This window comes from Podarcis filfolensis (assembly GCF_964270895.1).
Source record: "Podarcis filfolensis genome assembly, chromosome: 9".
NCBI lineage: Eukaryota > Metazoa > Chordata > Lepidosauria > Squamata > Lacertidae > Podarcis > Podarcis filfolensis.
The window spans coordinates 75125157-75152786 of record NC_139610.1 but is presented as its reverse complement, the minus strand read 5'-3'; the positions used below and the strand labels follow the sequence as shown (position 1 = coordinate 75152786).

The 27630-nt window shown below is 48.2% G+C and overlaps 1 protein-coding gene across 2 annotated transcripts; it reads left to right on the top strand.

Moving 5' to 3' along the window:
* The first annotated feature begins 449 nt into the window (after positions 1–449).
* CDC25B (cell division cycle 25B) lies at positions 450–26581 on the top strand. Of its 2 annotated transcripts, none has more exons than XM_083571401.1 (16): positions 450–1062; positions 6313–6422; positions 8527–8578; positions 14700–14741; positions 15763–15799; positions 16479–16589; positions 16727–16843; positions 17618–17761; positions 18881–18958; positions 20670–20846; positions 21766–21861; positions 22047–22109; positions 23014–23112; positions 24721–24854; positions 25618–25729; positions 25906–26581. In XM_083571401.1, exons 1-16 carry the CDS (start codon positions 878–880, stop codon positions 26044–26046), a joined length of 1698 nt encoding a protein of 565 aa, XP_083427527.1. In that variant the 5' UTR covers positions 450–877; the 3' UTR covers positions 26047–26581. The 2 variants fall into 2 exon arrangements, with proteins under 2 accessions (XP_083427527.1, XP_083427526.1); XM_083571400.1 differs by having other exon boundaries at positions 460–1062; positions 20667–20846.
* Positions 26582–27630: the final 1049 nt, after the last annotated feature.

The following is a 27630-nucleotide window of genomic DNA, read 5'->3' as shown; positions in this document are numbered from 1 at the left end:
GGTATCTAAAGCAATATGTATTTTATCAAAGTAATTTGTTTTTTATCTTATATTTTGGAAATGTACATCCAGGTTCCCCCCCCTTTAATTTAGTATCTAAAGCCATTTGCAAATAACAAAACATGCATTTTTATCAAAGTTTTTTTTTTTGCTTATAATTTGGAAACGTACATCCAGGGGTTCCCCCCTTTAATTTTTTTGGGGGGTCCCCAGAGAGTGGGGTCCTAAACTGCAGCTGGTTTATTTTATGCGTAAATCCGGCGTAGTTGGAGGGCGTGCAATCCCGCCCCCCCCGCCCTTTTTCCGGGCTCACACGTGCACGTGCACCGTGCACTTTTCTCGCGGTGCACCCCCCACCTTGCAAATTCCTCCTCCTTTCTTCCCGCGCCGCTGCCATTGGCTGCCCAACATTCTCCTCTTGGCTCTGTTATTTTTCGAATATGCAAGCGGCGCGGCGAGGGATGCGGGCGGAGCATCCGCGGAGGCAGCCGCGTCGCCGGGCGGAGCTTCCTCGCCTGCATCCAGCCTATAAAAACCCCCCTCGGGGCGCCGCGCATCCTTGATCCTCTTGTGCAACGAGCATCTCTCTACTTTTGCTCAGTCCTCGCAGCGCCAGCTTTTGAAAAGAAGCCTCCGGGATATTTATTTCTGCTTCTCTCCAAAGCACCATCTCTTTCACCAGGGAGCACTTCGGCGCGGCAGCCTCCCGCCGAGCCTGGATGCATGCTCGTGGGAACGCGCCCCGACACGTGTCTTCGCAGCCGAAGCGGGCAGCCATCATTCCCTCGGATCGGATTCCTCCTCTGATTTTCGCGGCGCTTCGAGAAAGAAACTCGGAGCCTCTCCAGCCTCTCGCCTTTACGCGCAGCAGCCCCAGATGGAGACCGCCCGGGTACCCGCGGGATCCCCCCCGGCCTGCCGCGAAGCCCGGAGATCCAGGAAGACCCTCGGCTTCCTGGCCGTCGGGCCCAAGACCCTTTTCCCGGACGGCGACGGAGCCGCCGCGATGTCCCCGGTCACCACCTTGGCGCTAAATATGGACAAGCTGACCGGCCTGGGCAGGTAAGACCACGAGGACTAGCGCCTTGGAGGAGGAAAAGTGGGGATCTTGCATGTCCACGGGGGGTGTGTGTGTTGTTGCAGGAATTTAGCTTTGCATGCCATTTTGTGCACGCAGGATTTGCCCGAGGGGTGGTATAAAAACAGACCGGGCCTAAAAGGAAATCCATTATTTTTTTTGGGGGGGGTGCGTGTCGCTTTTTGCAAGCGACCGAGCAGTCCGATCCTCACGTGCAGCCTTTGCAGAGGCGCGCGTGGTTTTATTCCACGCGAAAAGGGGGAAGGGTGGTTTGCGGGACGGGGGGGGGCACGTGCGCGCCTTTGCAACATTGCAAGGTTTTTTTGTGTGTGTGCATTTGGAAAAAAGCAAGAGTCTGCAACCCACCCCAACTTCCTGCCCCCCAACTTCTCTCCTGGGTGGAAAGAGCGAGCAGCTGTTTTGCAGGCTTGGGGGGGGGGCGCCCGTGCCGCGTGGGAGCCGGACAAAGGGAGCCTTTAACGGGATCAGGAATGCCGGAGGCGGAGGGATGTCTGAGGGTAGTGGGGGGGGACACACGTGTGGGGTCGAGGAGGAATCGGGGTCTCTGCGGAGCTGCAGGAGGCCCCCCCCCCAAGCTGGCTGGTTGGGAAAGAGGCCGGAGGCGCCTTTCCAGATGTTGCGTGACTCCCAGCTGCAGGGTCTGGGATTGTGCTGGGGGAGGGAGGGATAGGCCAGCAACATCTGGAAGAGCCCCCCCTCCATTTCTGCTTTACCCCAACCTAAGCACTGGTTAGTTCCCCTTTATTTCTCCATTTCTTAAAAATAAATTTGTATTTTCATCCGCAGAGCTCCGGGCAGGGGCAGCAATATATATACAAGATAGAAACTCAAAATGCAGAATAAAGACAAAACAAACCGCCCCCCCTTGAGGTTGCCTAATAATAATAATAATAATAATAATGATGATGATAATAATAAAATTTATTCATACCCCGCCCTCCCCAGCCAAGACCGGGCTCAGGGCGGCTAACAACCAATAATAAAAACAAGTTGATTAAAATACAATTTAAAAAACAAGATTAAAATACAACATTAAAACAATATAGGATTGTCTCATATATATATATATATATATATATATATATATATATATATATATGAATGACATATAAGGTCTCCTAGCACAGCCCCACTGACATGCAGGAATTGCAAAGAAACTAAATCTTTCCGAGTTTCCTTTCCTTTCATTCTCTCTCCCTCCACTCCAGTGTAAGAGTTTTGCAGCAGGATCAGGCCTGGGATTATTGGGGTGGGTTGGGGGGCTGCTTTTGGAATCTAGCAACATCCGGAAGGTGCCCTTGCCATACCCTAAACACTGATCAGTTTTCCTTTGGGTCCTCCTAGGATTGTCGAATTGCAAGGGGAATCCAGAGGTCCTTTAGCCCAGCCCCACTGCAATCCACAGGGTCTTTCCTCTGCAGGATCCGGGCCAGAGGCCCATCTAAGCCTAGCATCCCGTTTTCCTGGAAGGCCGCAAGAAGCGCTTTTGAGTGTGCGCAGACTTATACACACTCCTGTTTTCCCAGTTCAGGGTTGTGCATCGTGCACCTGAGCGCACCTGATGCATTGAGCTGTGTGGTCCATGCGCTTGTTGAATTTAAGGGCGCTTTTCTTCTGGAAGGAGCCTCACCCCCTGCAACACAGTGCATGCTTTCTTGGAAATAACATTTATTTTTGGTCAGATGTGAAACCAGCCATTCCAAACATGGTTGAATAGTGTAAAACTAAACTAAACTGATTCTTTTTTATTTTTTAAAGCAAGTTCTAATAATGTTTTCATGAAGGCAAATGAATAAACAGATGTGTAAAAAACCAACAACCCACAGTGGCCACAATCTAACCCCTTTGAGCGACATCTGCTAGACTAGGCATGGCCAAATTTGGCCCTCCAGCAGTTTTGGGACTACAATTCCCATCGTCCCTGACCACTGGTCCTGTTAGCTAGGGATGGAGGGAGTTGTAGTCCCAAAACAGCTGGAGGGCCACGTTTGGCCATGCCTGCTCTAAGCACTGTGCAACACAGCCTTAGGAACTTGCATGCATGCGCTAGAAACGAGATCCATTGCTTTTTCCATTTGTCTTGTGGGATTTTTCTGTTGGCTAATGTGTGGTGCCCTGCTGAAAAATCACATGCAAGATGGGGGGGTCTGGGTAGGTGAGGGGAGTATTGTTGTGGGGGGGGGAGGCTGTGGTTGTTCAGCGGCCCTGTCAATATACCATCCCCCCCCCACTCCATGCAACCATCTTGACTCCATGTTGGAGAAGAGAACTGGTTCATCTGAGTTTTCGGTGGGTGGGCTGCAAGCAGCAGCCCTGAGGCTTTCCGAAAGGGAGTTTCCCTTTTGGAAAAAAATGCACATGAGGCTGTAATCCTAAGCATGCAAATTTGGGAGGGGGGCCCCGTAGGAATAGGTTGGAGCTGCACACATGCGCTCAGCAGCGGGACAGGAAAATCAAATGGGGATTTATCAAAACCTGAGTTCAGTTGTTAAACCCAGGGCATAGGGTGAAGTCCATGTAAACCTGCTTTCTTAGGTTGCTTTTTAAATGCTCCCTTTTGTCCTCCTCCAGTGGTTGCATGCATGCATTCTTTATTCTTCCCCCCCTCTCCCCCCCACTTTGTTCTAACCTCTTCCTCTTCCCTCCCCTCTTTGAAACACTCTTTCCTGCCTCTCAGGGCTGCCTTCTCGCAGTAGGACTGTTTGCCTGCACAATGTCACTTCTGTTCAAAAAGAAGAAATAATGCGTGCTTGGAGAGTGTGTGTGTGTGTGTGGTTTCCTCTCCCTCCCCTGCCAGGGTGTGCAGCAGAGCAAATAATGTTTGCATGCCTTTCATGTGGTGGGGGCCCCCGCGCACAGGACCTTTTTTTTTTTTTTGCTCTTGCCTGGTAGAAGCAAAAGGCTTTGCAGAAAAATTGGCTCTTGTGAAACTGCGACTGCATGACTGTTTTTTATAATTATGGTGTCTGTAACCCTGTGAACCACAGTATTTTTTTGGGGGGGGGGGCTTTTGACAAGAGTGTTTTTTTTTTGAGTAGAGGAAACTGCCATAACTGTGAATCAGGCCTTTGGGGTCCACCTGGCTCAGTCTCTCCAGCTGCTGCTGGACTACAAATCCCATCATCTCGTAGCTGGCGGGGCCAGCAGTTGGGGAATGATGGGATTTGTAGTCCAACAACAGTAGCAGCTTTGCAAGGTTAGGAGTATCTCCCAGGGGGGAGGGATCTGGTGGAGTGCAGACTGGGGGTAGCTCTGTCGGTAGAGCATGAGACTTGTTAATCTCAGGGTAGTGAGTTCGAGTAATGCGTTTCCGGGGGTTGGACTAGATGACCCCCCCATGGTCCCTTCCATTTTTACAAATCTGTTTTTCTACTCTGTGAATTGGGTGCTTGAAAGGCCCAGCTTGCAATCTGAACACAGTGGCGTGTGTGTTGGAGAGGGAACCACGGCTCAGTGGGTAGTGAAGCCCCTACTGTGTATGGGAGAAAAAAACTAGATTTAGCAGAGAAGCCACTTTTTCTGCCTGCACAGACGCAGCACTGGACTTAAAGCCCAAAGACAGGCCGGTGGGGTCTCAGGCAAGACCTTAGCCCAGCCCCTTCCCTTCTCCTGGGCTCTCTGTGTTTTCACCCACTCCCTCAGGGGTTTTGGCAAGAACATTTTTTTTGCAGCTGGGTGGAGGGAGAGGAAATGGGTGCGAGATATATTATTTTATCTCGGGGCCTGCAGTTAACCTTGCCCAGCAGCCTCTCCCATCATTTAGCCGACCTGCCCCGCAAGTTAATCATTGAGCAGCTGGCATCTCACTGTGGCTTATGATAAGGTGCCTGGCACTCTGTACATTGCCCAGAGGCCTGAAACATGGTGTGCCCCCTCCCCAAGGTCAAGTGGAGCTGTGACAATCTGGAACCCAGCAAGCATGTCCGTCTCTCCTTAGTTTTTAAACGGGAAGTTGTAAAGGAGTGACCAAGCTTTCTCTGTTTCACAAAACTCTTCCCCAGATCCTTTTTTTTTTTAAGTAAAACAGGGAAGTTAGTTGAAAAGGGGCACGAGTTGTAGACTTAAGGCAGGAAGCTCTGGGTTCAAATCTCCGCTTGGCTGTAACTCTGATCTTGGGCTGAGAGAGTGGCTGGCCTAAAGGGAAAAGATAAAGGACCCCTGGACGGTTAAGTCCAGTCAAAGGCGACTATGGGGTTGCGGCGCTCATCTCGCTTTTTTCCCCCTCCCCATTTTTTTTATTCATTTTATAACACAAATAAACAACACAAACAGAAAAACAAACAGTACAAACAGATTCTTGTCTTATCCTTATTTTTTCTAAACATTGTTAAGTGGGCTTCCCCAAGTCCCCCCTATCTGATTTTCATTTTACCTCATCTTTAGCAGTTTACATATCATAATTTCTGATCATTTTTTTTATCACACTTACTTTAACCATAAAAAACCTTCACATTTTATCACTTACAAATAATACTATTTTAAAATACACTACTTCTAACCCTACAGCCTAAATCCACATCCAAAGCTATTCTAAGATGTAAATATTAACATGTTTTTTCAAATATTCCTTAAACTTCTTCCACTGTCTCTTCTCTCTTGTCTCGGAGTCTCCCGGTCAGTTCGGCAAGTTCCATATAGTCCATCATCTTCATCTCCCATTCTTCTATAGTTGGTAAATCTTGTTTCTTCCAATTCTTCGCTAGCAATATTCTTGCAGCTGTTGTGGCAGACAGAACAAAAGTAACATCCTTTTTGGGGATTTCACCCCCACTATACCAAGTAAAAAGGCTTCTGGTTTTTTAATAAACATGTTTTTCAGCACTTTTTTCAGTTCATTATAAATCATTTCCCAGAAGTCTTTTACCCTGGGGCACGTCCACCACATGTGGTAAAAGGTTCCTTCTTTTTCTCTGCATTTCCATCATCTCGCTTTTGAGCCGAGGGAGCCGGCGTTTGTCCACAGACAGCTTCCCGGGTCATGTGGCCGGCATGGCCAACCTCGCAGGGTGGTTGTGCAGATGAAATGATTTGATGTTTTACTAATATTTGATGTTTTATTATGTTTTTGTATAGGTTGGGAGCCACCCAGAGTGGCTGGGGGGGGGTCCCAGTCAGATGGGTGGGGTGCCACTAGTATTATCATTATTAATAATAATAATAATATTATATTCCAAGCTTCTTAATCACTGGTCTTTTCTCTTCTCGGTTTGCAGTGATTGTGACACCCCCAAGAGAAGGAAGCGGTTGGGCCTTGACTTCAAGAAAGAGTGGTCCTCGCAGGATTCCGTCTCTTCTGAGTCCTCGCAGGAATCGGGAGATTCAGGTCGGTGTTTGGAGGCGGCTGCCAACTGCTTTCCCCAAAGGGGGCTCCTGTGCGTCACTAAACTATGTCATGGGGAGTGTTCAGAAAAAAACTGCCTGCTCACTGTGTGGGGAGAGATGGGATTAGGAGAACAGCCCCTGCTGAATTGTCTTCCAACCCTGTAATAATAATAATAATTTTATTTATATTTATATATATATATATATATATATATATATATATATATATATATATATAATTTATTTATTTATTTATTTATTTATACCCCGCCCTTCCCGGTGCAAAAACCAGGCTCAGGGCGGCTAACAACAAATTTAAAACACTTAATTATAAAAGCAGCATAAAATGCAGTATAAAAACATGAATAACAGTATGGAACTTTAAATAAAGGAACTTTTAAAACAGTACTGGGCAGAATCATGGAATCATAAAGTTGGAAGGTATCCGCTGCAAAGCAGGGGAGACTAGCGTGTCTCCCCTACATTATGTTAAATAATAATAACTGATTTTGTATCTCCTTTCATCCGATGATCACAAGGAGGTTTGCAATATAAAAACATAAAAATGCATGTCATAGTAGCAAACAAAAACAAACAACCCCAATTAAAGGGAAAGGAGTGGCTCTTACTCTCTGGGAAGAGCAGTTCTGAGCGGGGTCTTTTATGGGATGCTTGTCTCTTTTCTCCGATTAAACATGCCAATTTTGCCTGTTGATTCTAATAGGCACCCTTCCATTGCTGGTCATAATGGGTCTTTGGGCGCAGGCGAACTCCCCTGATCTCTTGGGAGTGCAAAGGCAGCTGTTAACTGCTGGTCCTCCAGTTAAGCGTGGGACTAAAACTCCCACCATCCCTGACCATTGTCCGCAGCGTCTGGTGCTGATGGGAGTTGTAGTCCGAAGATTCCTGGAGGGCACCAGTTTGGGGAAGCCTGGCGGAAGAAACTTCTTGCTGGTTTTCCCACCTCGTTTATCTCTCTTGATAAGATTCCAGAGGGGTTCCTGCCTTTAATCTGTAAAACCTTTAATCTGTAAAAGCAGGGCATTCCCAAAAGCATCTGAGACTCGCCTAGGAGGTAGTATCCTGCAATTGCAGATCAGGGGTTGCCATGGCCTGAAGCAGACGATCTGTGATCCAGGTTCACAGATTCTATATGATCTGGGATCAGGAGAATGTGTGGCCTTTTTCAGGGTGGCTGAACTCAGACCAAATCGATTATCTAGGGGGCATAGTAAAAGGCGGGCAGGGGGCGTCGGAGGTGTAAAGTGCATTAATCCAGGGGTCAGCAAACTTTTCCAGCAGGGGGCCAGTCCACTGTCCTTCAGACCTTGTGGGGGGCCGGACTATATTTTTTTGGGGGGGGGGTGAACGAATTCCTATGCCCCACAAATAACGCAGAGATGCATTTTAAATGAAAGCACATATTCTGCTCATGTAAAAACACGCTGATTCCCAGACTGTCCGTGGGCCAGATTTAGTAGGCAATTTGGCCAGATCTTGCCCCTGGGCCTTAGTTTGCCTACCCATGAATTAATCTAAAACTTAAAATAATTTTTTTTTAAAGTAATCTAAAATTAATTAAAACTAAACAGCTTGAACCATTTTCTTTTGTGGGTTGTGCAAGCCGCAGTTCTGAAGGATGCTTTTTATGGGGTAGGGGGCACTGGGGCTCAGTTTACGGAGCTTACGGGGACAGTTGCCAGAGTTTTTTGGGGGCGTGGGGAATTTCAGTTCAGTAATACCTGAAAAAGTCCAGCATTTCCGTGCACCTGGAACACAAGAAGTGCCCCTCTCCAAGCCCTGAATCTTTGTATGGCAGCCCAAATATATGCCCTCTCGTTCCCCGTTCAAATGTTTGCAACCCACCATTATCCCATAAGCTCCCCAAACCTAATGTGCCTCCTGGAGCCTCTTTGTAGCTCTTCCCAAGAAATGTCTAGTTTTGACAGGCTCCTTCTTAGCAGAATGTGACTTGGAAGAGAGGAACCCCATGGAAGACCTCAAAAGTCAGGGTCTGGGGGACTACCTCCCACCCCGACGGCCTTAGCGATGCTCCTCGAATTTCTCTTTCCTCACGGGAACTTCTTTTTTTGTTGTTAACACAGGCATGGGCCCGGATTCCCCAATGGAGCCAGAGCTAGAGATCTTGGAAGATGTGTAAGTTGGATTTTTTTTGCTGGTCCTTGGAGGGTAGGTGTTGGTTGTTTGGTTTCAGCCCCCAGCAGAAAGGCTTTAAATGAGGATTTGATGGAGCGTGAAAAAGCGTTAATCCGGAGGCAGTTTGCTGATACGTAGTTTTAGTTTGCCAGCTTCTTGGAACAGAAAGGGCCAAGGGCTTTTTCCAAGAAACATCAGCAAATGGCTCAAGAATTGTGTTGTGGAAGGGGAGATTATTGGGTTGCCTTTGGTTTTGCTTTTATTATTTATTCTTCTTTTATATATTGTGATTTTATGTCGTGAACCACCCTGAGATCTATGGGTAGAACATCATCATCATCATCATTGCAACTAATACAAATAACTAATAATAATAATAATAATAATAATAATAATGAGATCTACCCGTAGATCTCAGGGTGGTTCACGACATAAAATCACAATATATAAAAGAATGCATAATCATAATATTAATCATCATCGTCAGTTGCTGGAAACCACAGGAGGAAAGTGTTGCTCTTGTGTTCCAATCCTGCTTGCTGGTTTCCCACAAGGCATCGGGTTGGCTAATGTGGGAACAGGATGCTGGAAGAGATGGGCCACTGGCCTGATCCTGCAAATGTGGCAATTCCAAATGGCTCATGGTGGCCAGCTGGGGAGTTTTGGGTCCTGACCTTTTTCTGGTGAAGGGGCTCAATGTGTCTGGATAAGAGTTCTTGACGCCCTCGGTGGAACTGCAGCCAGAGAGCTATGTTTGCTGGAAAACAAAACAAGGGTCCTCTCTCCACCATTATCCAAATTACCACCCCCCCCCTGCAGAAGATATGCAAAGATGATGTTCTGGCCTGGTCGAAGAAAGGACCACTGGTCTTGAATTCAATTTAGGTTGCCCATGTGTCTCTTTCCAAGCCCCCTGGGGCGAGAACGTGGCAATTTCCCCTGATTTGAAACAAGTGTGAATTCCATTCCTGTTAACTGTGATCTGGGCTCTGCCTGCTCTGGCTGGACTTGCACCCAGAATGCATCTCCTGAAGTTCTTCAGCAGGAGCTGTGCTGGGCACTAAAAAACCAGTTTCAGATCTGTAGTGCAGCCCAAGGGCTGAAACCTAAAAATATTTGATTCTGTTCTTTGGGGATTGCTCGAACCTTCCTGCATTTGCTGGAGAGGGTGAGGTATAGCTGGTTTCAGGTTTGCTGGGTGTGTGTGTGGCAGGTTTATGGCTTGGTTGTTTTCAGGTGAATTTTCAAAGCTGAGGATGTGTTTTCTGGCCCTCTTAATCCCTTTACTGCTTGTGGATTGGCGTGGCCTTTGTTCTCTCCTCGAATGTATTTGAAGTGCCCAGATTTCAATACTTTGAAATGCTGGTCTTCGCTGGAAGTTTGCATCCACTGTGACTAATCCATTTCCCATATTGCGCCGGCATTCCAGGGTGTGCCAGAATGCTGTTCTGTGCCTAGGGCTGCGCACAACAGTCCAAAAATCTGCTTGCATGGCCTCCGGTAGCATAAACAGAGAATCTGTGTTCAGGTGCTTGAAATCGATACCAAATTTGTAGGGTGTGCAATGCACTTAATGGATGTGACAAAAACAGCATGAAATACAGTATAAACTGCGAATAACAATAAATTCAGAATTCAAAATCAGTTTAGGGCGGAAATCCATCCAATAAACATTAGATGATCACCAGGGCTAGCTGGCTAAATAAGTCCTATTTGGGCCAGCGAGACCAGGGGAGAATTAGCTGTGGGATCCCAGAGCGGGTAATCTTCATAAAAAGGGGGGGGGCAGGGAAGGAAGGGGACTAAAAGATCAGGCTAAGTTCAAATTGAAAGCCAGGTGGAATAGCTCTGCAGAAGGAGGTTAAATCCTGCAGGGCCCTGGTCTCATGGGACAGAGCGTTCCACCAGGTCGGAGCCATCACTGAAAAGGCCCTGGCCCTGGTGGAGGATAGTCTGGCTTCCTTAGGGCCCGGGACCTCTAAACTATGATTATTCATGGACCTTAAGGTCCTCTGCAGGGCAGACCAGGAGAGTTGGATGGGGTCCCTAGAGTCATCTAGTCCAGTCCCCTGCAGATGCACTTATATAGTCAGGTCAGGCCAGGCCTCCCTCGCCTCCAGCGAGCCGAGAGGGGTTGACAGGTGTGGTCTTGTGGGAAAACAGGCCTCTCCCATCTCTCAGCAGCAGATTTGAGAAAAACCCGTCTCCGTGGGAGAATTAAGAGCGCTCCACCTTTGCCAGCAGGAAGCAAAAAACTTTGGGCCATGACGCTGCCAAGAGATGGTTCAGTGGATGGAAAATAAAAACTTCTTCCCCAACCGGTATTTTTGAAACCTGCCCTCCAAAAAAATAGGTGTGGGGCTGTGTGGGTGGACCACTGTCTAGTTCTTGGGACTTGAAGGGTTAAGGTCTTAACCGCACTCCTGACGGTTGTGATGTCTTCAGAGTCTAACAGGAAAGACTCTGCAAAGTTGCTGGTCAGAATGACTGAGAGTTTCCTTTCAAAAGGTTGCTTTGCTTTCGAAAGGCTGCCCGCTCTTACCCTATCTATTTATTTCATGAAATTCGCACAGCGCCGGATTGAAGAAATTAACACTCCCACCTCAAAGCGGTTTGCAAGCAGTTAGGAAAAAAGAGAGAGATGAAATTATCAATGGGAAAAACCAACCACAACAACAATTTAAGACAGTTAATAAAAAGTGTGTGTAGGGAAACCACAGCAAATTGCATTTTTTATTTTACTTGAACCCCCAATATGACAGGGACTCATTGGGCCTGGGGGGGGGTGAAACGTGTGTCCTTTGGGAGTCTTTTTCCTTCTGTTTCTCGCTCCCCCCCTTCTGAACCACAGAAGGCTGGGTCATGCTGAAAGTACTGCAGCTTTTAATCTGTTGCTGCAGCTGATCAGTTTGCCAACATTTTAGAAACTTGATTAAAACTCCCCCTCCCCATTCGTTGGAGGGGCTGAAGGCAGGCAGGGACCCCTGGGCACTCGAAGGGCAAGCCAAGTCAAGCCAGCATTTTAAGGGGGGGCGAGTTACTGAAACCAGGGCCAGTCCATCTGTGACAATGGAACCTTCCCAAATGCTGGAGGTTTTTGGAATTAAGGCAAGTTTGTCTGTTTCCCTCTCAAAACCCGGCGACTGAATACAGCGTTGACACACTTTTTTTTGCTGGGCAAAATGTATCCTGTTCCCCCATTCCTAATACTATTTAAAAAGGCACCTTTTTCAGATCGTGCAATTAGAAGCTTCTCTCGCTTGCCACAACCGAAGGGCTGGAGATTTTTTAAAAAGTGGTTTCGGCTTGGTCTTTTTAACAAGTTAAAAGTCCCCTTTTGCACCTGCCCTGGGGGGGGGGGGTTTCTGGCCTGGCAGCTGCAAGGCGGGTGAATGGGGATCCGGAGACAGATGGTTGAAACTCCACCCGCCCCCTTTATTGAAGCAGGGAACATCTGCCTGGATTTCTGAGCCACAGTCTTTTGAGAGAAAAGCTTGCATTCCTAGGGAGTGTCCAGTTGAAGGACCTTAAATACTTCTCTCTTCTGCCTCCTTCTCTTGCATTCATCCATCTTCAAAGGTGTTGGGAGATGCAACAGGCTCCCCTTTTGAAATGGGGCTGCTTCAGTGAGGCCTTTTGTACGTCCAGGCGGCTTGTGAGAAGTGGTCTTCCATTGGGGGGAAGTTAGTTGTGTTCCCTTCCTATTAGTGTTTTCATTTTCTGTATTTATATCCAGGCTTTTCAAGGTGGCATCCATGCTTTTCCCTCTTTGTTTAACCCCCCCTCCGCAACATCCCAGCTAGGTAGGCTAGGCTCAGATAAGACAGTGGTGGGCCGCCCAAGGTCACACCTAGGGAGCTCCACAGCCGAGCTGCAGGATTTGAACCCATGCCCTCGTCCAACACTGTAACCACTACACTGCACTGTCTCTCTTCTGTCTTGAGTGCATTGGGGTGGGTGGAGATTGCCTTTGTGAAGAGCCTGGGGTGAGGGATTGGGTGGGCTTTGAAATTTATTGTATTTTAGTTAGGTTATTGTATTTTAGTCTTTTGTTGGAAGCTGCCCAGAGCGGCTGGGGAAATCCAGCCAGATGGGCGGGGTATAAATAATATATTTATTATTATTATTATTATTATTATTATTATTATTATTATTATTATTTCCGTTTTGGTTAGGACCTGCGGGTTGTGGGCTGTGAGTGCAGCCCTGCCAGGTGTGCCTGGATGCGCAGTGACTTGTGTGCATCTTCCTCCAGAGCAGGCTTCCTCAACCTCGGCGCCTCCAGATTTTGGGGACTACAACTCCCATGATCCCTAGCTAGCAGGACCAGTGGTCAGGGATGATGGGAACTGTAGTCTCAAAACATCAGGAGGGCCGAGGTTGAGGAAGCCTGATCTAGGGCAACTCTATGCGATTGCGCAGCAAGCCAGCCCTGGACCACTGCATAGTGGTCTCCTCACTGGCCCAGATAGGACTAATTTAGCCAGCTAGCCCTGCTGATCATCTAATGTTTATTAGATGGATTTCCTCCCTAAATTGATTTTGAATTCTGAATTTATTGTTATTCGTGTTTGATACTGTATTTTATGCTGATTTTCGTTGCATCAATTAAGTGTTTTAAATTTGTTGTTAGCCACCCTGAGCCTGGTTTTCTGAACCGGGAAGGGCGGGGTATAAATAAAAAATTATTATTTATTATTGTGCTCGGATCCTGCTTGCCTGTTTCCACAGGCAACTGGTCGGCCGCTGTTTGACTGGGCCAGATGGGCTACTGGCCCTGATCCAGCCATCTTTGCCATCCTTATCAGTGATCTGCGGCGTGTGGCTTGCTGCGTTTTCTGTTGTGCAACCCTGGCTGAATTAAGCCGAACTTCCGATCCTCCATTGCAAATGTTGCTTAACAGAAGAGGGGAATAACTTAACTCAGAAGGCTGGCAATGGGCGTGTGTGTTCAGCAATAGCCGGGGGCAGGATTGGGTTTGTGCCACGTAGCTGGCAGATGGCACCCGGGAGAGTCCCCACCCCGATTTGCAGCAGCACCCGCTGCCATGGGAATGCCCTCGTTCTCCCCACGCCTCCATGCAGAAAGGGATCTTTGATCCTCTTTCCTGGGGATCAAGGCCCCCTCCCTCCTTGCCCAAAGCTGGCAGCAGCTGGCAGCCGCTTTCATGTCTCCACAAAGACCACCCTGCAACCGCCCGGGCCACGCTTATTAACTCTCGAGTGGCCACAGCGCAAGGGGGCCCAGCTCAGGGCAGCTGGGAAACGGGTGTGTGTGTGTGTGTGTGTGTGTGTGTGTGTGAAACCACTGCACAGCGGGAGACAGGAATGGCTGAGCTATAGAGGAGCGGGATCTGAACTCGGCACAAAAAAGCAAGGTGTTGGGCAACCGTGCTTTTAGTTTCTGAAGTTCTGAGTTGAAAAATAATTAAAAAAGAAAAATGCGTAGCTTTGTTCAGCTGACGGCCTTTTTTTGGTGAATTGCTTGATTTAGAGAGCAGGGGAGAAAGAGGGTGGGGGAAAGTTTTCTTCCCTCTTCGCCTAACGCTTGAATTCAGGGACGTCCAAGGCAGCTGCATGTTGGGAGATTCGGGACAGATAGAACGAAGTCCACCCGTCCATTAAACTGTGGAACTCCCTGCCACAGGAAGCAGTGATAGCCACCAAACTGGGTGGCTTTAGAAGTGGAGGAGGGGGAGAGGGTTATGGCCACAATGGCTCTTCTCTGCTTCCACAGTCGCTCCTGAATCCCACTTGCTGGAAACCACAAGAAGTGGGAGCGCTGCTCTTGTGTTCGAATTCTGCATTGTAGATTTCCCTTTGGGGCACCTGGGTCGTGGCCATTGTGGACTAGCTGGGCCTGATCCAGGAAGGTTCTTTTGATGGTCTTAAGTTGTGTGCCTTCTTGATGAATGGGAGGATTTCTGCCTCCCTCTCTGCTTTTGGGGCAACACAGCCTGGATTAGGGTGTAGCTGGCCCTGATTCGCGCCCACGCTAGCCCACACGGCACCCTTGGGAGGCTGTTGGCCTCCCCCAGTCAGGGACTCTCGCAGCAACACGTTGGGGGTGGCCTTTGGCACTGAGCGAAACATGCATGATTTTCCTGTCTTCATCCAACAGGTTTGAGAGGAACATGTTCGGGTCTCAAAGAGTCTTCAGAAAGTAAGTGCTTTACATCCTACAGTGGCACAATGACCCAGGAAAGCCCCTGACTCTTTCTGTTTCTCTCCCTCCCCCTTTCTCCCTTGAGATGCTCTCAACTCCCCATCCTTGAGGGCTTCACACCCCCCACCCACCCCTGTCTTGCTACCTTCTGCACGTCGCCTGAGCACGCCAAGACTTGCAGACGCTAATAATATTGCAGGGTTTATTATCTCCAGGTTCCTGGGGCTGGTGGGTGGGCTTTTTTCCTGTCTCCGCTCATTATTATTATTATTGGCAAAGCTCCCATTATGGCGGCTGGGGAGATTAACTAGGTCGCCTATGCATGCAGCAGAATCGAGCGGCAAAAGTTTTCCTGGTCTGCATGCACGAAGCTGCCTTGTACTGTCTTAACTCGGTATTGCCTCCACTGATTGATAGCTGTGTATCAGCAGGGTCTCATAGAGGTCAGCCCTACCTGGATCTGCCCTTGTTGGGGTGTTGTTGAGAGGCTGAAATATCCCTTGTGGAAATTGCTATTGCATGTGAAGGAGAATTTACCAAGCGGGACTCACAGCTGTTCATTTGACCTTCTGCCTTTGCACACCCAGAAAGTGTGCTTCGGGGTTGGACTAGATGATCCATTGGTGTCTTTTCCACAATCCTACAGTTTTATGATTCTCTGAAGGGGAGGACTCAGAGACGCAGTCCCTTGCCTGCAGCCAGAGTCGGGACAGACAGGAGAAAGCTTTTCTGTCTGGGAGTCCTCTGAAAGTATCAGCCAGTCCTTAGATTTGGCAGAACCCGATTAAATATCTATTTATCCCGTTCCAGATGTGAATATCTTTTTATGGAACATTGCAAAGTGATTTGAGAATAGAACACCAACAATAGACACAGCAGTTTCATATGCAAAAACAATTTTTTAAACCTTCCTAAATAATTTCAGACCGGGCACAGATTCAGAGTAGGATAAAAATCTCCAGTGGGAGAGAGTTCCAAAGTCTGCAGCTGACGATGATTTCTCTCTTTTTCCTTGCAGTGATTATCTTCCCATCAGAAGAATCCAATCTTTGCCGGTAAGTTTACCAGTTTTTTTTAAATCGGGAAGCTTTGCTTGGTGCCTCCTCATCTTGAGAAGTAGGGATGGAAATATTCTTTACATGCTCGGGAGCAAGGGAGTCTTCGTGCAGCTAGGCTGAGTCCTAATCTTTCAGCAGCCATATTGTAGAGTCATAGAGCTGGAGGGCACCCAAAAGGTCCTTTAGTCCAACCCCTTGCAATGCAAGGAACTGCAGTGATGTAGGATGTGCTTGCAGAAATTCCTTCCCTGCTTTTTGTGGGCATTTCATAACAGCAACAACAAATAATTTATTATTTATACCCCGCCCATCTGGCTGGGTTTTCCCAGCCACTCTGGGCGGCTCCCAACAGAATATTAAAAACACGATAAAACATCAAACATTTTAAAACTTCCCTAAACAGGGTTGCCTTCAGATGTCTTCTAAAAGTCAGATACAGTAGTTTATTTCCTTAACATCCGATGGGAGGGCATTCCACAGGGCGGGTGCCACCACCGAGAAGGCCCTCTGCCTGGTTCCCTGTAACTTAACAGAGAGAACTGCCAGAAGGCCCTTCCTTGGAACTGGACCTCAGTGTCCTGGCTGAACGATGGAGGGTGGAGGCGCTTGTCCTGTGGGTTGCCCATCAGAATCTAAACCTGAGTGCAAAACTCATCCTCCTTTTGTGGCCTGACAGGTGCAGTTTCTGGGTTCGAGTCCCACGCTGAGGAACATTTCCAACTGCAGGGAATTCAACAGCCCAGCGGCAGCCGAGACGGACTCTGGCCTCCCAGGCAACGGGGGAAATGTAAGTGGTGAGAATGGTGCCTTCCTGGTGCAGCCCCCTAACCCCCCCCTCTCCGCCCACTGCGCGGCGCTGCTGAAGGGTGACTTCCTCTCGTCCTTCCGAAAGTTGCAGCGCATCTCTGCTTCCTCCCCCTGCAGGAAGGTGCCATCTTCAAAAAGCCCCTGCGACCTGCGGGCAGGTTGTGCCTCTCCGGTGGTGGGGCTGGCAAGAAGGACCCCTTTGCACAGAGGCCAAACTCTGCTCCAGATCTCATGGTGAGTGTGCTTCTTTTGGGTAAGAGCAATACTTTCTGATTTATTTGTTTTTGGTCGCCTCTCGTTTCCCAGGTCCTAATTCTTGGCGTTAAATCCAAGATGGATTTTTGGTTCTCAGCCGGATGATAACTGTGCCTGTGACTCTTAGCTTAGGTTAGATGCAGACATGCACAGTCCCAGCGGTTGCTGTGTTTTGGGAGAACATTTGCCATGTAGAGCATTGCACTCAATTCTTCAAGAATTGGTGGGGGGGCGGGAGGGCGGAAGAGAACAGCTTTTGTTGCAGAAGTGGCGAGCATAGAAACCCCCCAGGTTTTTTTTCCTTTTGCAGCCAATTGATAACTGCCAATTAAAGTCACATAGCTGGGTTTAAGCAGGTCTTAGTCTAGACAGACCCCGGGTGGGAGATATCCTGGGATTCCTGTTACATCCTGCTGCCATTGTTCTGCGTTTGATGAAGAACAGGAGATATGCCCATAACAAAATGAACAAGGTGGAGGGGCAAGGTGCTTTGAAACAAACACACAATGGTGGCTTTTTTTCAGCCCCCTCCCATTTAATGTCTTTCACTGTTGCATGTTTTCCTTCTCCCTCCTGTCCCTTTTTCCTCTTGTGCTGTGTATTTTTAAGATTGCAAACCCAAGAGTAATGCTACTGAATTTATTGTTGTTGTTGTTATTTTAAAAAGCCACTCTGGGAGCCTTCTCGTAGGGCATAAAGGATTTTAGTAAATGCAAAATGTCTTGATGGTTCTGTGTTCCTTGCCCCTTTCAGTATTCGAGCCCAGAGAAAGAGAACAGGAGCCCAGGATCTGATAGCCATGTCTACCTCCGCCGCTCGTCCCTGACCTCCTTCATGGTTGATGAAGATAATGATGATGATGGGTTTTTGGAAATCCTGGATGAAGAAGACCTGAAGGTAAGGCTTTTAAAATCCTATCTTGCGTCAAAGAAAGCAAAATTCTGTCTCCTTAAACTGCGATCTCAAGCAAGGCTGACTTGGGAGTAGGTTTCAGTGGTGCAAATTCCCAAAGAAACCTGGTTGGCGTTGCAATTTAACCTTCACGCCTCACTCTGCAAACCTCAGCCTGTACCGCCATTTCCGCTGCTGTTTTTTGATGTCTGTTTGCGAACTGCTGTTTTTTTGTTGAGTTTCCTCCAAGATCACAAAATTAATTAGACTTCTGGTTGTCTGCTTGTTAGGCATATAGAAAGGGAAGAGCTGTGCTAAACATAGCTGGCCAATTTTTGAACTTGTCTTTGTGACCTGGATAGAAAATATACTATCAGTATTGAGGTTTTCTCTGAATTCTGTGTGGAGTTTGTCATTGCTTGCAGCTCAGACTCAACAGAAGGCAGTTTTTTGTAGAATTTCCACAAAATTTTGTAGAAGTCCCAAGGGAACAGCGCTGTGGGTCTGTGCAAGGTCCGCCTTTTTGTATGACATTCATATTCCAACCTTCCTCTGAGGAAGGTAATGTTGGCATCCATAGTTCCTGTTTCACCCTTGCAACAACCTTGTCAGGCAGGCTAGGCAGAGAGATGTCAGCTGCCTGAAGAATCACCCTGGTGAGCTTCATGGCTTAAGAGGAATCGAACCCTGGTCTCCCAGGCTCTAAAACCACAAGTAACGAATCCTTGGCAGATCTCTTGTAACTTGATCCAGTAGCGTCACTACATATGGCAGATTCGAATATACAGATAAGAGTACTGTCCTGTGTTGTACGCGGGGCAGCCATCAAAAAATGGCCCAGAAATCAGCCAGCACAGAATATTTTGTTCTCCTAAGCTTTTAAAATCGGCTGCTTTGATTTATTGGCTTTGTTTTTGAATTCCTTTACTTTGGGTGTCTTTCTTCTGATGTGTTTTGAGGCTGCCTGCTTGTTAGATTTAGCCCCTTGCTCCTTTCGTATCGCTGTTGGGTTTTCTTTGGGGTTCCCCTGCCCTCTCTTTCCTATTGCACAAACCCCCAGCCTGGGGTGGGGGTCTCCTGAGCCAGCCCCGCTTCAATAAATGGGTCCTACCTTCCCTCCTCCAGGGCGATGGAAATTTCCCGTTGGGTATGGAGAACTTGCTAATGGCCCCTCTGGTGAGGAAGAAAGATGAGTCCAGCCTGGTACGTGACAGTGCCGTGTTAACACCCTTTGTTTGTCCCTGTCCCCCCCCCCAAAAAGAAGAATTTATTCTGTGGGTGACCAAGGTCTTGGTACTGGTGTTGGCGTGGCATTTTAAGGAAGAGAAACTTCAGCTTGAGGGCAGGCCTTCCTTCTCCCTCGTTCTTTCCTCTCCTGAGATCCCCATCTCCTTCCCCAGTGGGGAGTGGTGGTGGGACGACAACGGGTGGTAAGAGCGGGAGGACTGGGAAGAAGATGTGTTGGAAGATCAAGAGGCAACAGGGCTCAGTGAGCAGGGAGAGACCAGGGCAGAGAGCAGCCCAGAATTGGAGGCAGAAGCAGGAGAGAGGTAGAGATGAATCTCCAAGAACCAGGAGAGGTGTGAAGAGGGCGGAGGAGAGGTTGGCTTCACAGAGGCACAGTCTCTGATTGCTTGGGCTGGAGAGGAAGAGACTTAGGCAGCTATGGGGAGTCAGGGACTTTCAGCCTCAGCAACTGCTTCATGGGGGAAGACCTACCGGAGATGAGTTGCTCTACTCATTAGGCATGACACCCCTGTGCAGATTGTGTGTGGTTTTTTTTTTGCTAATAAGAGTTATTTCAGTGGGGTGTTTGGGAGCGGGCTGCTCACTCCCGGAGCTTCTTGCAAACTGCTCTGGATATGCCAAGACTGGATGGCCGCCTGGCCTTCCAGCTACTTGCTGAGATTGAAACTGTCCACATGTTAGCCTGTTCCAGTGACTCCTATGTGCTGGTAGCGGCTGATGGGAGTTGTAGTTCGAAGCCTCTGGAGGTTGCCAGGTCGGCAAAGCCTTGCCCCACCTTTGTGAGGGGAAAGTCGAGTTGATTCAAGCCTTCCCCATGTGGAACTTGATTCTTTTTTTCCAAATTTTTTAAAATTAATTTTCAATGTGGAACTTGATTCTTCCTAAGAAACAGCGGTGGAGAATTTCTAGAATCGTTGTGTCGGAAGGTCATCCATTCTAGCCTCCTGCAATGCAGGAAAACACATTGTCTTGGGCTTTTCCTCCTGACCTCGCGATTTTTCCACAAACAGTATATTTTTCGAAGCCGTGTGAAATGGCTTTGTCTTTGTTGCGTTTTAAAAAGTCTGTATACCATAGTTTTCGCTCTATAGGACGCACCTTGTTTTAGAGGGGGAAAACAAGAAAAAAAATCTCCCCCTCTCTGCTCAGCGCCCCTTCAGTGAAGCGGCAGGAGAAACGGAGCCCCTTCCATTTCTCCTGCCGCTTCGCTGAAGGGGCGCTGCGCAGAGAGCGGGAGAATTTTTTTTCTTGTTCTCCCCCTCTAAAACAAGGTGTGTTCAGTGCGTTCAAGGTGTGTTCAGTCGCCTTCAGTGAAGGCAACCCGAAGCCTCCGGAGCGTGGCGGGAGTTCCCGCTGGGCTCCGGAGGCTTCGGGTTCCTATCGACCTGCTCTTTGGGGCTGGCGGGGGGAAGCCCGGCTCTCCCCCACCTCCAGCCCCAAAGAGCAGGTCGGGGCTGGTGGGGGAAGCCCGGGTCCCCCCCCCAGCCCCAGGGACCACAAATTCGCTCCATAAGACACAGACATTTCCCCTTAGATTTTAAGAGGAAAAAAGCGTCTTATGGAGCGAAAAATACGGTAAATAAAAACTACCGTGCCAAGGTCTGTTGCTCTTTCATGCAGTATTGGAGCCTCATGATTTCCCCCTTTCTCCCCCAAACTGGAGCAGAGCCCCCTGGGAACCGGCAAATGCCGCCGTCTTTTCCGCTCCCCGTCCATGCCCAGCACTGTCATCCGGCCCATCCTGAAGCGGCTGGACCGGCCCCAGGACAAAGAAACGCCGGTGAAAAACAAGAGGCGGAAGAGTCTGGCTGGCGGCGCCATCGAAGAGAAGGAAGAAGAGCCGGTAATTCATGCCACAAAGGCTGTCTCACAAGGACGCGGGAAGAGGGAGGGTTGGCAATAAAGGGAACGGGGCCTTTGTAGGGGTGGCTCCCTGCTAGTGGAATGCTCCCCACATCTGATGCCATCGTTGCATGCCTTTAGGCGCCAGGCGAAAACGTTCCTCATTCACCAGGCCTTTGGCTTTGAACCATCTGTAGCCTTTTTGGAGGGATATTTTAATGCAGTTTAAACTTTCAGATTTTTCTTTTTGACGTGTGTGTTTTGCTTAAGATGTTGGAGGTTGCTTCGAATTACTGCGGCAAAAAAAGAAGCAACTAATGAATATAAATAATAATATATTTGGGGGGAGGCAGGCTGCTTGATCCTTAGCTTGCCAGTCCTAAGGGCTCTTTCTGGCCTGGTCTTTTAAAATAGGTTGCCACATATTTCTTGTGAGGTTTTGCTCAATTTCTGGGGGCTGCATCAGAAGAAAGGGGTAGTGGCGGCGGCTTTTTGTACACTTATTGTGGGTTTGTTTATTTCATTTTGCAAGATTTGTGTAGCGCTTGACTGCGACGAAAGTCTCAAAGCAGAATATAGTGATAACATTATCAGTTGTTATTTAAAAAGCAAAAACCTGGGAGGAGATTCTGATGTAGCTTCTGCCCAAATGGCTTGCTTGAGCCCATTGCTGGTGCCCAGGAAGGAGCCTCTGCTGGTTTTAGTGGGAGAAAGTCCCCACTTCGGATCTTCTGGGTGTCCGTGATCTACAAATCCCACCATGCTTTGGCATGGTTGCTGGGGCTGAGGGAGTCGCAGTCCACCAGCGCCGTACAAGGTCGATGGTCCCCTGCTCCCGATCTCAGGACACTTACTGGGTTTGGCATCCTGGATGTGGCTGCAGAGCCTCCCTAACAGTCCTTTTTGTCCGCTTTTCCTAGAAACCTCGGCTGGTTCGCTCTCGCTCCTGCTGCCCCAGCGAGATCGCAAACATCTTGGACAATGACCACCGGGAGCTGATCGGAGACTTCTCAAAGGTACCGGCAAGAATCCCGCTGTTTGCATCCCTGCAAACCGTGTTAGGTTATGCTATGCTATGCGTGCACTGCCTTTTGGCCAAAAAAAGACGGCTCGCAGTACCAGTGCAAACACGAAACAATGCAAAAATCGAATGAAATCGTAGCCTTTCAGAAGGACTAAAATGCATTTGTTTCCCTGCCAGGCTTACGTTTTGCAAACGGTGGAAGGGAAGCACCAGGACCTCAAGTACATCTCTCCAGAAATGGTGAGCAAGTTTGGAATCCAATATCCTGGGCCTCTTTAGCACAAGGGACCTGTAGCTCTGCTTTCTGCAGCTGTTGGGGCCACCACCTTGAAGACCTGGTCATAGAGCCTTGCTTTACCCATGGATCTTGCACCCCAATGCAACTGTTCAAAAATATTATAATGGGGGAAGGAGAGCTGGGAGGAAATTCGCATCTGGAAACCGATGTGCCCTGGTTCTGACCAAACTCGGCCTCCTGGAGCAAAATATACACCTGGAGTTTGGTCAGAATTGAGTCTACACTTCCAGAGTTAACACTAAAAACATTACTTCTGGAACATGAGCCACCACAGTCGCTAGAGGGCCATTAAAATTTGGGCTTTTTAGACTCCTACCAAATCCTACCTATCAGTTTGATTTTTGATTTCATTGTTACTCACGTTTTATACTGTATTTTATGCTGTTTTTTGTAGCATCAATCAAAGTGTTTTAAATTTGTTGTTAGCCGCCCTGAGCCCGGTTTTTTGAACTGGGAAGGGCGGGGTATAAATTAACATTTATTATTATTATTATTAGAGTATATATTTAAAGTAGATAATTAAATGAGCAAATTAATTGAATTTGCAGAAGATGATAAATTTAAGGAACCGCAGAAAGAGGGGGAAGGAAGTTGAACTTTGAAATGTTAAAATGATTGTAGAACTAATGAAACGTATAAACGTGAAAAGTACAAATTAAAACATAATAATAATAATAATAATAATAATAATAATAATAATAATATAATAAAAAAGTCTGGCACCAGTGGCGTCTTCCAGGCTGCACATCCAGGATGGCAGCAAGCAGTGCTTAATGTCTCGGGTGCAAAATAATACAAGTGATTCTGCGTATGGCTTATTTTTTTACTACTGTCCTTTGCCCACAGATGGCGGCTGTGCTGACAGGCCAGTTCAGCAACCTCATTGAGAACTGTGTGATCGTGGACTGCAGATACCCCTATGAATACGAAGGAGGTCACATCAAGGTGAGTCCTCCATCTGCTTGAGGTCACCAGCTGGAGTCGGGTGCTGGACCGTATCTGCCCCGGGGTTCGCGGAACCTCCCCTGTCCCAAGCGCAGCTCAAGGGGCGGAGGGATCGCCCTGCCAAAGTCCTTCCCGGCTAGGGACCCTCCTGGTGCCAATAAAACAACGTCCGTCACGGGTTGGAGGATTGTACAGGACACAGGGCACCAGCCACTACCTTTTTGTAGTATTTTAGTTGGGTCGTGTTGCCAGTGGCAGCTGGTCTTCCTCCACACGACGCCCCGCCTCTGGAAACCCCAATACGTGGTGCTATTCTCAGTGGGGGTGTTTGTGGGGTGGGGGCAACCCCCCAAAAGCCAAACTAAGCTTGTTTTTTTTAAAAAAGGGAATAAGCCATTGGCTCTGCTTTATCCTAGTAAGCCTCCTGACCTCTGAGGTTTGTGGCCCCCAGGGGGCCATCTAGTCCAACCCCCGTCACTCCCCACGACTGACTTTGGAGGGAAAACGAAACCTTGCATCATCTCTCTCTCTTATAAAATTTTGTTTTCCTCCCTGTATCCTCAAGTGTTTTGTAAACTGTATATTGATGGATGCTTTTTTTAAAAAAATGAAAATCAGTGCTGGCCCTTGCATTTGGTCTTGTGTTTGGCACTCTTGATGTGCAAAATGGCCTACTTTTGCTCTGGCAACCCCCCCTGTGAGGTAGGCTGTTCCTGTTGCCTGCAGAGCCTGCCTTCAAAGTTACCAGAGGGAGTCTGGGTAGTGGTGACCTTTCATCACCCCTTGTCCCCCCAGATCAATGTCCAGCTCTTCAGCCGCTGGCTTCCTAAAACTGGACCACATTTCAACAACAACAACATTTTTTTTATTATTTATACCCCGCCCATCTAGCTGGGTTTCCCCAGCCACTCTGGGCGGCTTCAACAAAGATTAAAAATACATTAAAATGTCACACATTAAAAACTTCCCTGAACAGGGCTGCCTTCAGATGTCTTCTAAAAGTCTGGTAGTTGTTTTTCTCTTTGACATCTGATGGGAGGGCGTTCCACAGGGCGGGTGCCACCACCGAGAAGGCCCTCTGCCTGGTTCCCTGTAACTTGGCTTCTCGCAGGGAGGGAACCGCCAGAAGGCTCTCGGAGCTGGACCTCAGCGTCCGGGCCGAACAATGGGGGTGGAGACGCTCCTTCAGTTCATTTCAATTCAAGTTCAAGAGTCCTGGCAAAGCACAAAACCCATACCCCTATAGAACTCTATAATCCTGGACTAGCCGAGGGCTTGTTGACATCTTCCTGTCCAGGGGGTTGGACTGGATAGCCACTGGGGGGTCCCTTCCAACTCTTGATTCTACAAAATTGGAAAGTATCACGCTAGAGACTTAGCATTGAGTGGAAGTGAGAGTCTTCGGCGGGAAGTCTGAGTCTTGCTCACCCACAGAAATCTTTGTTCTCTTAAGATCGATTTCCATATTTCAACAAGCTTCGTATTCTGTTGCATACCTGCACTTAAAAGTGTGTTTGCACACCAGGTGTGGAAGGGAGGGAACTGGGTGATGCTTTTTGCTATGGTTCTGTTTGGTGGATCCTGTCCTGACCCTGCCTTTCTCTCCAGGGCGCTGTGAACCTTCCTCTGGAAAAGGATGTGGAAGAGTTCCTTCTCAAGAAGCCCATCGTGCCGTGTGACCCGGCAAAGAGGGTGATCGTTGTTTTCCACTGCGAGTTCTCCTCCGAGAGAGGACCCAGAGCGTGAGTAGCTTCTGCTGCCTCCTCTCCTGAACACCAGCCACTCCCAGTTTTTCTGAAATAGGTGTTTTCAGATTTTTGTTTACTTCAGGACGAGGGGCTTGAAGTGGAAATCTAATAATAATAATAATAATAATAATAATAATAATAATAATAATAATAATAATATTTTTTTATTTATACCCAGCCCTCGGGGCGGCTAACACCAATAAAATCACAGTAAAAACATAATGGGGGGGAAAGGGGGGGGAAGAAAAGAAAAAAACCAACTTAAAATGCAATTTAAAATGCAGCCTCATTTTAAAAGTAGCCCATAGATCAAAACCATAACTGAGTCCAAACCAAAGGCCAGGCGGAACAGCTCTGTCTTGCAGGCCCTGCCGAAAGATGTCAAGTCTCACAGGGCCCTAGTCTCTTGGGACAGAGTGTTCCACCAAGTCGGGGCCAGTACTGAAAAGGCCCTGGCCCTAGTTGAAACCAATCTAACCTCCTTGAGGCTCGGGATCTCCAAGCTGTTATTATTTGCAGACCGTAAGGTCCTCCATGGGACATCCCAGGAGAGGCGGTCCCGTAGGTACGTGGGTCCTAGGCCGCACAGGGCTTTAAAGGTCAAAAGCAGCACCTTAAATCTGACCCTGTACTTTTAGTCCTTCGATGCCAAGAATAGCAAGAAAACCGTGTGTGTGTGTGTGTGTGTGTGTGTGTACACACCTGCATCTCCATATTTAAGATTATGTGTGTTAACAATTTGTGCTCTCCTCCACAGGTGCCGTTTTGTCAGGGAAAAAGACCGGGCCAGCAACGATTACCCCTCCCTGCACTACCCTGAGCTGTACGTCTTGAAAGGAGGCTATAAAGAGTTCTTCCCGCAATATCAAGTGAGTTTTTCGCGATGGGCTTAGACAAGCTGGAAGGTGTGCAGAGGAGGGCAACGAAAATGATAAAAGGCTCTCTCTCTATATATATGTAAGACCTAAAAATTCTTATAATAGTAGCAACCCCAAAAATAAACTAAGCACTGTTTGTTCTCCTCTTCCTCCCCCCCCCAAACCAGATGCACTGTGAACCCCAGAACTACCGCCCGATGCACCACAAAGACTTCAAAGAAGACCTTCGCAATTTCCGCCTGAAGAGCCGCACATGGGCTGGGGAGAAAAGCAAGCGAGAGCTATACAGCCGCCTCAAGAACTTCTAAGGCGGGGAGGGAGTGGTTGGGAGGGGGGGATATTTGGGGAGAGGGGCTGCTGCTGCTGCAGTAATTAAGGAGCCAGCCGTTTTTTCCTCGCACACTTAATTCAGGGTGGACTTCTGCAGCGCGGGAAAAACAATCGACGTTTCTTTTTTATTTTCTCCCACCGACTGTGCTCATTTGGAGACTTCAGATTCTGGGATTTGCTTTTTGGGGGAGGGTGGGGGAAGTCGCAACTGCTTGTCTAAACAGCAACTCCAGCAATAGCGATACCTCGGGATCCAGCAGGCTGGAACCTGCCTCAATGCTGTGAATCTCCCTCTGCCGGTTTGGGTCTTTTTCTCTCTCTCTGACCCCGGAGATGTGCTTCCATCACTGGCTGCTGAACCTTTTCTCCGGGAGAACTTGGGGGAGAATCTCCTGCACCCTCCGGCTCGTGACACCGCCTCCCTTCAAGAGGAGGGGGGAAACTAGGCAGCTATTGGGAAACGTCCACTATAGGGGCAACAGGGAATCTTGCCCCACAAACTGCATAGGAAGCGACATCGAGGTTGTGCATGGTGTGTTGTGCATGAGCCCCATCGAAGGGCCTGTCCGCTTGGAGACGAGGATTTCGGAGGCCAAAATGCGCCCGGGAAGCAAGTCTTTTCCTCTCACCCCAGGACTACCATTGAAAAGAAAACACAGTAAGCCAGTCTGTGCTCCTGGCTGGGGAATCTGCCTCCCACCTCTAGTTCTTCCACCCCAGAGTGTGGGGGCAAAGGTTTATCAGCTCTGCCCATAACGAAAGCTTCTTTCCAGTTGCACACCGCAAAGGACCGGGGGGCAGATGCGGGGAGAAAGCACTTGGAAGGAACTCTTAGTTTGCAAAAGATTCCCACGTTCTGTGTTTTTGCAATGTTGAAATCGGAAAGTAGAACAACTTGCTGTATGTTTTTTTTAATGAAGTTGTGGGATGTATCACTCCTATCAGGCTCTTCTGAAGCCTTTTTTATGTTTAATTCAGACACAGAAGAATTGTAGATTTTGCGTGTGTTTTTTTAAAAAAATTGGGGAGTGCTTTAAATTTTTTGTTTTTACCGCAAACCCATTCTACCAGTCCTCTTCGTTTCCACCGCATGTGGCAGATGCATGGAAAACAGAGATGTACCTTTTAAATTTGGATGCAGTTTATTTATAATGAGCCCAGGATGCTGGGCAGAGATGTCACAGAAGTTCTCAGCGGAAGGGAAACATTTTGAAGAAAAAAATACTGCATTTTAGTATTTACTGCTTACTGCCCGTTGGTGGCTTCCAACGTGTGTGCGTGTTGCACTTGTCTCTTAATAAACCACCTCCACATCACTGTGATAAGCCCTGCAGCCATTGCTAACCAGATGCCATGGGACTACAACACCCATCATGCGCCTTGTCTGGCTGGGTCTGATGGGCACTGTATTCCCAAACGCCTGGAATGGCGCGCAGTTCCACTGCCAAGGTTGACCGACCTAATTCTGGACGCGGCTCGGACCGGGTTGCTGTGTCTCCCGCGTCTTCACGGTGGCGCTTAATCTCTGCAAGTTAGGAGCCATCGCTTCTACTGTGAATCCT